Source organism: Rutidosis leptorrhynchoides, chromosome 7 (genome assembly GCF_046630445.1).
Source record: "Rutidosis leptorrhynchoides isolate AG116_Rl617_1_P2 chromosome 7, CSIRO_AGI_Rlap_v1, whole genome shotgun sequence".
Classification (NCBI taxonomy): domain Eukaryota; kingdom Viridiplantae; phylum Streptophyta; class Magnoliopsida; order Asterales; family Asteraceae; genus Rutidosis; species Rutidosis leptorrhynchoides.
Genome location: NC_092339.1, coordinates 21,720,280 through 21,733,131, shown reverse-complemented (window position 1 = coordinate 21,733,131; position 12,852 = coordinate 21,720,280). Strand labels below are relative to the sequence as shown.

The 12,852-nt window shown below is 31.8% G+C and overlaps 1 protein-coding gene across 1 annotated transcript; it reads right to left on the bottom strand.

The window, feature by feature from the left end:
- Window positions 1-207: 207 nt before the first annotated feature.
- On the bottom strand, window positions 208-3,561 carry LOC139857265 (F-box protein At5g03100-like). Its single transcript, XM_071846001.1, has 5 exons — window positions 3,406-3,561; window positions 1,318-2,264; window positions 1,049-1,228; window positions 546-964; window positions 208-467 (listed from the first exon to the last, which is right to left on the bottom strand). Exons 2-4 carry the CDS (start codon window positions 2,239-2,241, stop codon window positions 572-574), a joined length of 1,497 nt encoding a protein of 498 aa, XP_071702102.1. The 5' UTR covers window positions 2,242-2,264; window positions 3,406-3,561; the 3' UTR covers window positions 208-467; window positions 546-571.
- Between the last annotated feature and the right edge of the window lie 9,291 nt (window positions 3,562-12,852).

The following is a 12,852-nucleotide window of genomic DNA, read 5'->3' as shown; positions in this document are numbered from 1 at the left end:
AGAACTACTGTTGCGATAATTGGAGTTGAGTTTGAGTAATGTAGTTGACTTAAATGTAAAAACTACTATATAAACAGGTGGAAATAAACATTCCAACAATCAGCACACAAAATCAGTGTTTATGCACACACGAGTTTTACCTCTCAATGTGCTCCATCACACGTGGATAGATTCAAAAACAGCAATCTATATAAAAAGGATTAAGCGGAAATAATCAAGCTAAAAACTTGTAGAAACAAACTTTCCAACAACAGTAACTAGCATAGTAGCGTTAAACATACATAGCTACTTAACAATCTGAGTACAAAACAACGGTACATATACTTAACAACAAATCAATCACATAAGATTGTACTTCAACATATTACACGTTTAGTACCCAAATCATCTAACCATCAAAGTTATGTAGCATAGCAGCAAAAACCATATGCTTGATCAGCTAATACCCATGACTGTTGCATTGAAACCTGAAAGCAAAACAAATAAAAAATGACACCTTTTATAACATTTATCAACTTAGAAGATAAGAAAAATCAGAAACTTACAATTAGATATGGTAACAGTTGTGATGCTATAGCATGTTCACGAAAGCAGACACCTTCCCACCACTTTTAACCTTCAAACGATCCAATATTAATTTCATAACATTCTTCGCCTCCGCATTTAAACTAGAAAATTGCGCTTGAATACCATCCCTCTTTGATATCGGAAGACCTTTCAGTAACTCTTTAATCTCATCCAACATTAACAAAATCTCATCAATCTTAACTCTCTCTTCATTAATCTCCACAAACATATCAGTCCAACAGTTCCTCATATGTGAAATTTCATCTTCAACAAGTTGCCCTTCATCAATCTGTTTTGCCTCTCCTTGTTCACAATTAATCTTTTCCCGCTCTAACAGAACCTGCAACTTGGCCATTATTCGTTTTGCTGATGTGGCATCCTTCAAGGCTTTCACATCCTGCATGCATGTTTATAATGAACATTAGTCCCAGTTTATCATATCATCATCATATAAAATATACTTAATGGTGAAACTACATACCTCGCGTGAGTATATGGAGACAGTGGCATTTGGAGAAGCACCTAGAAGAAAGTTTTTGAGTTCTGTAGGGATATTTACTTCCTCATCCCCTTCCTCCCTCATTGGATAAATCTTAAGACTCTTTAACTTGGAAAATGGAGAAGATAGATCTGAGAGCATGTCCACCATGGATGAAAGAAGCTGAAGAATAATATATATATAAATCAGAATAAGTGATGTGGAATGATGATAACTGATAGATGTATGTATAAACATTAAAGACCAAATACCTCAACGACTTCCAATCCAAGCGTTAGATATTTGACATTGTGAAACTTTTGAAGAATCTCAATAACTGCATAAGTATCTTCCTCAAACGGACACATATAGAAATCCACTTTCTCCAAACAAGAAACACCATTTAAAAAGAAGGTATCATAAGATGGAACTTTATACATCAACGAGGATAGTTCGGGCGTATAAATCTTAAGACGACCAGAGCAGTCTATAGCAGTGAGATTCTTCAAGTGAGGCGCAACGATAGTAGCAACTGAATACAATCCTTTCTCAGGTGTGAGATTAGAAAACTTAGAATGGGAAAGGATATGATGATCGCTTATGGTGCAGTGAGATAAAGTGAGATTCTTCAAGTTTAGGCACTTTGAGAAAAGACCACTATGCTCGTCAAGAGTTTTGTTACTAAGATAGACATTTTCAAGATGCAACGTTGTTAATGCTGGTAGATCCCAGGATGATTTGATCTTAGGTTGATCCCAACGTCTATTAGGTGCAATTAAAGTGAGTTCTTTAAGAGACCGGGAGTTGGACATAAAAAGAGAATTAGGTAATTCGATATCCCTGTCGTCAAACCATATAATAGTCATCTTTTGGACATTGTGCGAAAGCGCATAGTCGACAACTGTTTTGACAAACGTTTGGTTATAACCTCTAACACTAAGTTTAACAGACGACAAGTCTCTATCATTATTGCGTGAAGAGATAACATTAGATACATCATGAGTGAACTCATAGAATCTGTTTAATTTAGTAAAATCTTCACTGGATAAATCAAGATGTGGGATCGACTTCCAAATATTCCTCCATCTAGATGACAATATACTTGTTCTGACAGCTTGTTTGGTGTCGTTAAAAGAAAGAATTTGAATGATGAGATCTTCTGACAAGTTGCTTAGTCTATCGCATTTTGCATTCATTCTCACTCTACCACAGTACGAAACTGCAAGTTAATAACATAAAACAAGGATCAGGACACACTAAATAAAAATAAACAATAGGCACAATACAGTACTATTTAAGCTACAACTTCAACAAATGAGTTTTAAACAGAGACCAATTCTGCAAACTCAAGTTTACGTACATCATTTTCGTTAGTTCTGTTGTGGTGTGAAGCTACAACACTTTTTTTTTTTTTTTTTTTTTTTTTTTTTTTTGAACGGCAAGCTTGCATCAGTCCGGACCGAAGCCTAGTCATCATTTGCAGATACACACGCGTTCGGGCAGGAAACCCGAACCATATTACAGGGATCCGAACCTTAAACCATCCCGAGGGGCAGGCGGGTCGGATCTGGGTCCTGAATAGGTCGGTAAAACCTTCCCAGGGGCAACCCGACTTATGGTAAGTAAGCCTACCACGGGTATTTTTAAAGAGTGGGATTCGAACTTGAATCCACTGCTACCCCTTGCCCTGGCCCCACCGAAGTGAAACCAAGGATACCACTCAGCCACCGCTGGAATGGTGTGAAGCTACAACACTAACCTTTGATTGGGTCAGAAAGTTCAAATAAAACTATAAAGTGTATATAACGTCATCAAAAGAAATGCCGACTCAACAATTTCATTCTTACAATACTAACCTTTGATTCAATTAATAGAAACCTGTATTTAAAAAACCTAAACCCTAGTTTTTACATATAGATAAATGTTATCAGCAAAATGTTCAAATACTTTCTACTTTCACTTATATATTGCTAATCAATCAGAAACTGTAAAGTGAAAAAGGGAAATAAGCTGAAACTACTAACAAAACTGGATATGTTAATCAGTAAAAAGGAAATAGGTAAGATTAACTAACAAACGACATATCTTAACTACTAAAATCGAAACCAGTAGTACAACAACTACAAGTAGCAAGGGAATTTTCAGCAGAACAAAATTTCAGCAGACTGTAGAAGCGCAATTAGCTATATTAACGACCTGTATGCTTATACTAGCACATGAATAAACTAAATAAATAATCTAATACAAACAGAAAAGCACAACCAAAGCTAACGAAACCCTAACTTTACAAATTTCATATTTTATTCAAAATTTGACAACTAAAGAAGTCAAAGCAAGCAATTAGAGGATTCAAACCAAACCTTAGATTTGAGAGAATAAAGTGACTGTGTGAGCAACTCGTCGGCTGGAAACTACTTCGGTAGGTAAAAAGATTTTGAAAAAACCCTAACTTCATAAGTTACGAACTTACGAACTTATAATAGTTTATTTTTGATTTTTAAAAGGGATATTCTCCAAAATACATTTTTTTTTTTTTAAAAAAAATTCGTTCAAAATACACTTTTTGAAAGAAAAAAAAATTTGTCTTTTTACACCATTAGTTCGACCAACAATATGGTCGACTACCCTTTTAACTTGGTCGACCACCTCACTTTCCAAGGTGGTCGACCAAATTTCATTCAGAGCATGGTCGACTACTATGTAAACATGGTCGACTACCACCTCAATTACACATGGTCGACCACAAAGCAAAAAAACAACGCGGGCGACCAATGAGTTGGTCGACTTCCCTGGATTCAGGTTTTACGCATCCCGAAATCTGCAAAATCCGTGTAAGTCTATTAACAGTTTTTAGTGACACTTTTTACAGATACATTCCTTCATAAACATGGTGTCCCAATTATTATTTTCATCCAATTGAAATTGAATTACTCCGTAAATGATAAGGATTGAAAACACCACAAATCTTTAGACCAATTTTTGGTAGTCGACCATGTATTGGGTCGCCCACATTTTTTCTTCTTGGGGCAGTCGACCATGAAAAAATGAGAGGTAGTCGACCATGTTTACACGGTGGTCGACCGGAAATTCAAGAATCTTGGTCGACCACCTTGAAAAATGAGGTGGTCGACCAAGGTATATGGTGGTCGACCAAAACGCTGGTCGACTCAATGATGTATATTGGCAATTTTTTTTAAAAAAAAAGTGTATTTTGTGACAAAAGTTTTAAAAAAGTGTATTTTAGTCAATTACCCCTTTTTAAAACCTTTAATATGGGCCTCCATGCCAACCTTATTTGCAACCATGGCTCAAATCAATTAAAAATTTTAAATTAATATAGTATAGTAAAAGTAATACTAATAACGAGAAAAACGAATTCGCGCTTGATCGTGGGGTAGTTTTAGCTAGTTAATGAAATGTCCCGTTCTTATTGATTAAAAACGTTCCATATTAATTGATTTCGTTGCGAGGTTTTGACCTCTATATGAGACGTTTTTCAAAGACTGCATTCATTTTTAAAACAAACCATAACCTTTATTTCATAAATAAAGGTTTAAAAAGCTTTACGTAGATTATCAAATAATGATAATCTAAAATATCCTGTTTACACACGACCATTACATAATGGTTTACAATACAAATATGTTACATCGAAATCAGTTTCTTGAATGCAGTTTTTACACAATATCATACAAACATGGACTCCAAATCTTATCCTTATTTTAGTATGCAACAGCGGAAGCTCTTAATATTCACCTGAGAATAAACATGCTTTAAACGTCAACAAAAATGTTGGTGAGTTATAGGTTTAACCTATATATATATATCAAATCGTAACAATAGACCACAAGATTTCATATTTCAATACACATCCCATACATAGAGATAAAAATCATTCATATGGTGAACACCTGGTAACCGACATTAACAAGATGCATATATAAGAATATCCCCATCATTCCGGGACACCCTTCGGATATGATATAAATTTCGAAGTACTAAAGCATCCGGTACTTTGGATGGGGTTTGTTAGGCCCAATAGATCTATCTTTAGGATTCGCGTCAATTAGGGTGTCTGTTCCCTAATTCTTAGATTACCAGACTTGATAAAAAGGGGCATATTCGATTTCGATAATTCAACCATAGAATGTAGTTTCACGTACTTGTGTCTATTTTGTAAATCATTTATAAAACCTGCATGTATTCTCATCCCAAAAATATTAGATTTTAAAAGTGGGACTATAACTCACTTTCACAGATTTTTTACTTCGTCGGGAAGTAAGACTTGGCCACTGGTTGATTCACGAACCTATAACAATATATACATATATATCAAAGTATGTTCAAAATATATTTACAACACTTTTAATATATTTTGATATTTTAAGTTTATTAAGTCAGCTGTCCTCGTTAGTAACCTACAACTAGTTGTCCACAGTTAGATGTACAGAAATAAATCGATAAATATTATCTTGAATCAATCCACGACCCAGTGTATACGTATCTCAGTATTGATCACAACTCAAACTATATATATTTTGGAATCAACCTCAACCCTGTATAGCTAACTCCAACATTCACATATAGAGTGTCTATGGTTGTTCCGAAATATATATAGATGTGTCGACATGATAGGTCGAAACATTGTATACGTGTCTATGGTATCTCAAGATTACATAATATACAATACAAGTTAATTAAGTTATGGTTGGAATAGATTTGTTACCAATTTTCACGTAGCTAAAATGAGAAAAATTATCCAATCTTGTTTTACCCATAACTTCTTCATTTTAAATCCGTTTTGAGTGAATCAAATTGCTATGGTTTCATATTGAACTCTATTTTATGAATCTAAACAGAAAAAGTATAGGTTTATAGTCGGAACAATAAGTTACAAGTCGTTTTTGTAAAGGTAGTAATTTCAGTCGAAAGAACGACGTCTAGATGACCATTTTAGAAAACATACTTCCACTTTGAGTTTAACCATAATTTTTGGATATAGTTTCATGTTCATAATAAAAATCATTTTCTCAGAATAACAACTTTTAAATCAAAGTTTATCATAGTTTTTAATTAATTAACCCAAAACAGCCCGCGGTGTTACTACGACGGCGTAAATCCGGTTTTACGGTGTTTTTCGTGTTTCCAGGTTTTAAATCATTAAGTTAGCATATCATATAGATATAGAACATGTGTTTAGTTGATTTTAAAAGTCAAGTTAGAAGGATTAACTTTTGTTTGCGAACAAGTTTAGAATTAACTAAACTATGTTCTAGTGATTACAAGTTTAAACCTTCGAATAAGATAGCTTTATATGTATGAATCGAATGATGTTATGAACATCATTACTACCTTAAGTTCCTTGGATAAATCTACTGGAAAAGAGAAAAATGGATCTAGCTTCAATGGATCCTTGGATGGCTCGAAGTTCTTGAAGCAGAATCATGACACGAAAACAAGTTCAAGTAAGATCATCACTTGAAATAAGATTGTTATAGTTATAGAAATTGAACCAAAGTTTGAATATGATTATTACCTTGTATTAGAATGATAACCTACTGTAAGAAACAAAGATTTCTTGAGGTTGGATGATCACCTTACAAGATTGGAAGTGAGCTAGCAAACTTGAAAGTATTCTTGATTTTATGAAACTAGAACTTTTGGAATTTATGAAGAACACTTAGAACTTGAAGATAGAACTTGAGAGAGATCAATTATATGAAGAAAATTAAAGAATGAAAGTGTTTGTAGGTGTTTTTGGTCGTTGGTGTATGGATTAGATATAAAGGATATGTAATTTTGTTTTCATGTAAATAAGTCATGAATGATTACTCATATTTTTGTAATTTTATGAGATATTTCATGCTAGTTGCCAAATGATGGTTCCCACATGTGTTAGGTGACTCACATGGGCTGCTAAGAGCTGATCATTGGAGTGTATATACCAATAGTACATACATCTAAAAGCTGTGTATTGTACGAGTACGAATACGGGTGCATACGAGTAGAATTGTTGATGAAACTGAACGAGGATGTAATTGTAAGAATTTTTGTTAAGTAGAAGTATTTTGATAAGTGTCTTGAAGTCTTTCAAAAGTGTATGAATACATATTAAAACACTACATGTATATACATTTTAACTGAGTCGTTAAGTCATCGTTAGTCGTTACATGTAAATGTTGTTTTGAAACCTTTAGGTTAACGATCTTGTTGAATGTTGTTAACCCATTGTTTATTATAACAAATGAGATGTTAAATTGTTATATTATCATGATATTATGATATATAATATATCTTAGTTTTACATATGTATTTCATTGTTAATACACTTAATAATATATTTACTTATCATTTAACATAATTAACCAAGTGTATCAATATCTTAATATGATTCATATGTACCTAGTAAGACGTTGTTATAACGATAATCGTTATATATATCGTTTTCGAGTTTCTTAAATTAATAGTCTCATTTTTATGTATATAACTCATTGTTAAAATACCTAATGAGATACATACTTATAATAAAAACATGTTAACTATATATATAACCATATATATGTCATCGTATAGTTTTTACAAGTTTTAACGTTCGTGAATCACCGGTCAACTTGGGTGGTCAATTGTCTATATGAAACATATTTCAATTAATCAAGTCTTAACAAGTTTGATTGCTTAACATGTTGAAAACATTTAATCATGTAAATATCAATCTTAATCAATATATATAAACATGGAAAAGTTCGGGTCACTACAGTTAACGATCAGTTAACTCTGAACGTTTAAAAAAAACAGTTAACATTCGGTTAATTAAATGTTACAAAAATAAAAGAAATTAAAAAATAGAGGTGAAAAAAGAAGTGAAAAAAGTAGTGAAAAAATAGGGAAAGAAGTGAAAAAAGGTTATAAAAAAGTAGCTAGTTTTTTTTTTTTTTAAGAAGTTAAAATAGTTGTTATTAAAAAAACAATAAACTCCACTAATTATAATGAGTGAAATTACTATTCAACCCTTATAGATAGTAACTCACTCATGCTAATTGGTGTATAGGATAATAATAATAATAATAATAATAATAATAATAATAATAATAATTAAAATATAAAACATATTTCATGCTAACATATAAGTACAAAGTAAATAAAATTTACAGTCATGTAATTATATTATTATTATATTATATAGTATAATAATAATATATAATAATAATATAGCAGACACGATACGGGAAAAATTTTGTTAATAAAAGAGACAAATGTGCTTTGATAAACTATGAAAATTATATGTCCAGTTTTAAAAGAAAAATTTTCCATTTTGTAAATTTTCTTGATCGGGTATTTCAAAATTTCATATTACATTATTAAATTTAGGAAAATGATTTTTCAACCTATCATTTCATCCTACTAATCCTCGTAATATTATAGGATCATGACACATGTCTTCTACTAATTCTCTCTCAATGACATGAATCTTAGATCTTCGATGTGTCATTATGTCATTGAGTATGTTGAATGGTAGGTTGAATTGGTAGGTTAAAAGGTTGATTAAGCATTACTCTTAAATTTATTTGCAACCAATTAAATATGAACCAAATAATTTAATCTAATATTATTCTTTTTCAAGCCAATCAACTACGTCATAAGATTTGGGGTTGTCTAAATCCACCCATATTTTTTACTAGATCTACCCAACTACACCTAATAATTACATAATCGTACTGTTTATTTATTTATTATGTATAATCATTATTTTTAATATTATTTTATTAATGATTACTTAATCACCTAATATTTTTATACATAATAATAAGATAATGATTGACTTTTCCATATTATATTACAAAGTACTTTGTTATTTATATTTTAGGTAATTAAAACATTTTAATCAATTTATAATTATATTAATAACAAATTAAAAAATTTTAAAGAACACAACATATAATCATAACATAATAATTAATCCTGATCAACAAACTCCCTTTCACGGGGATAACATTATGTAAACAGTTGTAGACACGACCCATAAATAGTTTCCCATGTAGCTGAAGACGGGTCAATATTGCGAGGACTCCAAAAAGGTGTAATACGTGGCATCGGGTACTCTCCTTGTAATTCCACCATGACAAAATGTTTCTTATCATTTATCAGGGCAATTGTGATTACTCTATAATGTTGAAGCTCCTCGGGACCATTCAAAAATGGGAAAATAGTCATACTGTCTTACTTGCTTAACAAATTGATTGTTACATCAAACTTATTGGCAATCAATACACCGAACTTTAAAAATTGACTATTACACCGAACTTGTTGACTATTACTACTGTCCCACCACCTCCGTCCCAACTCATTCATGCTACTGACTCAATATATGAAGCCAAACTAAAAAATACAAAGACAAAAAGAAAATATTAAGAAAAAAAGATATAAAGGGTCTTACAATGATACAAGGATGAAGGATGAAGATGATGGTGATACACACCCGGTTAAAATTTTGTATTTTTTATGATTAATGCTTGTATAATTTTGCTAGTGTGTTTATTGTTATTTTACTAATTTTTACAGTGGCGACTCCACTCTATGAGAAGTGGGGTCCCATGACCCCATTAAATAAATTTTTTTACACTATCTACTCTTCAAATTGTACGGGATACCACTAAATTTAACTATAGGACCCCATATATTTTAAAAATTTATGATTTTCAAAGGTAAACAACCACTAAAGTACCCTTAAAATATAATTAGTTTCGATAAAAAAAAAATTTAGGACCCCATTGGGTTTTCATCCTGGATTCGCCACTGAATTTTTACCAAATATATATAAAGATTACTTAAAAGCAAGAAGTTTTAAAGGGATGGCACCCGCGGGTCGTGGATGCGGATCCATTGGATCCATCACCCTTACCCGCAGATTTTTTGTCAACCCGTCAACCCGCGGATCTTCATTATCGGATTTAATTTTAGGTCCACGCCCGTACCCGCGGATATCCACGGGCGACAGATTTACCCGCGGATCTTATTCATACAATAGTGCTACATTCGTATCTATATTAAATTACTCAAAATACGTTATACTAGTAGTCTAGTACTACTTGCACGCATCAAACTACTGGAATTCAATAGTGATCGATCACCAAATTTCTGTGTTATTGTTTGAAAAATTTTTGAAGTCAATGAACTAATATAGTAGTATGAGTTTCTAAACATGATTTGAGTTTTGAGATTATACTATTGTAATGTAAACTTTGTTAAATAATTTTTGTGGACTTACGTTAGAATTGAGAAAGGAAATTAAACTTTCTTGAAAACTTGAAGAGAGAATTGGAGAAGGGTGTGCATGGTATACTAAGACTCTAAGACTTGAAAACCCAATATGTTCAACCATAGATAAGTGTAATTGTGTAATGCAAAAAGCAAAATGCACATGGTCTTTTTACTTCTTTTAAGTAATTTAATATTAAGGTACTTATTAAATGTTTGAATAATACAAGCAAATATCGGTTGAATGCATTCTTCACTGTATGTCCACGGATTATTTGACGGGTATATCCACGGATTCTTCGAACGGGTATATCGGATTCTCGGATCGAATTTAACTGGCAACGGATGTAATACATCCATCACCCGCCCGCGACCCGTCAGCGGGTACAAGATTACATCTATCGCCCACCCGTGGGTAAAGATTTTTTTTACCCGCCCATCACGGGTGCGGGTACCCGCGGATCTCGGATTTTTTTAGATCCATTGTCATCCCTAATTTAATTACTTGTTGTTTCCAAAAATTCTAGTTACATGTTACATTTACATACATTTAATCGTTTTTTAAAATTAAATAAATTACAATAAGAACAGTTGTATTGATTGTATAAAAAGCAAATGTAATTTTCTAGGAAGCCCACAACAAAAAGCTGACAAACACAGTGGGTAAAAGTTGACTATTTTTTTTATATGGTATGAATTTTCATGCATCTTCTCTCTCATCGGTATATTTAGCAATACCCTAAGATTTTACAGTAAAAGACATCTGATATATTAACAGAAAAACAAACAGTTGCTGCAACATTAACAATTAATGACTACCTCCAAAGATTCTATGCGTTGACTAATCTATTGGAATGACGTTTGAAATTTTGAAAAACATACATGAATGTAGTATCATTCACGTCCTATTTATATGTTCTTACAGAAGATGGATATTACAACGATTGATAGTTGAAATTGTATTTTCTCTTGGGTTAGGGTGATGCCCTGCAATGTATTTTAACCCTTATTGATATTAACAAGAAGAATGGTTAGCGTGTTTCGCTGCGCAAATATTACAAAAATAAATTCGCATAATTTAATCTTTTGTAACTTAACAAATCAAATTCACATAATTCAATTGTTAAAAATACTTGCACAAAAGAATAACCCTTAAGCAAAATTCAATTTACGTAAGACACAAATATAAAAAACAAAGATCGTTTAGCATCACCTCTTTTCCTATAAATACATATTGCCTTAATTTAGTGTTGGCTGTGTTGCCTAATTTAATATATATATATATATATATATATATATATATATATATATATATATATATATATATATATATATATATATATATATTAAATATTAATTGTGGAGAAACTAAAGTTCCTTTAAAAAAAATTGGAGTGAATAGTAACGTGACTAATCAGGTCGCGCTATCCAGTCTTGTAAATTGCTTTATATGTAATAACATAATTTGCCCTTTGAAAAAAAAAAGATCAAACATGAACACAAACTTGTGAAGTTTTTTTTTTTTTTTTTTTTTTTTTTTTTTTTTTTTGAAAAGGTATTTACAAAACTAGGAATTTCGAAAAAAAATACAAAAACAGTAAAATCAGAGTTTGAAACTCTGGTTTGCCACTTGTCATTCCAAACCGGCATTTATAAGTTTGGTTTGTGTCCATGTCACCCCAAATCGGAGTCTGAAACTCCGGTTTGTCTCTATGACATTTTTTTTAGATCTTGTATGATAATTTTAATCATAAAAATATAAATGTATACTAACAAATATAGTAAGTTTAAATTTTAAATTGTCTTGAAAATATGTATTCATCGATTCGTGTAACATACATCATTGTCTTGAAACATGCACCAAGTACTCCTCTTCATTAATTTATTACTCCGTAATTTTTTATTTCATCATCTCCATCATCTTACAAATTACGCAAATCAAGTTCATTCATGTCCACCATTTTCTAATAAATTTATTTTATAGATTTTATTTGACTTTCAAAGATCACTCTCTCAAAAGCATAAGATCTATAAAAAAAAAATGTCACATAGGCAAACCGGATTCAAACTCCGGTTTGGGGTGACATGGACACAAACCAAACTTTCAAACGCGAGTTTAGGATGACAAGTGGCAAACCGGCGTTTCAAACTCCGATTTTACTAGTTTTGTAATATTTTTTCCAAAAATCCATGTTTTGTACACACCTTTTCAGAAACTACCATTTCAAAAAAAAAAAAAAAAAAAAAAACTCAACTCGTGAACGTACAATTAAAAATTCCCTTAAAACTAAAGAATTTTTTTTAAGAATAGTAATATTTGGAAAGTACTTTACAAAACTAGAAATTTCAAATTATTTTTTACAAAACTAGTAAAACCGGACTTTTAAAGTCCGGTTTGCAACTTGTCACCCTAAACCGCCCTTTCAAAGTTCGGGTTGTGTCCCCTTTGTCGAGTTAGCAGAATGACTAGAAGTTTTATGCCACTCATGCCCTAAACCGGACTTTGAAAGTGTGGTTGCAAGTTCTTTGTCGGGTTGTGTCCCCTTTGCATA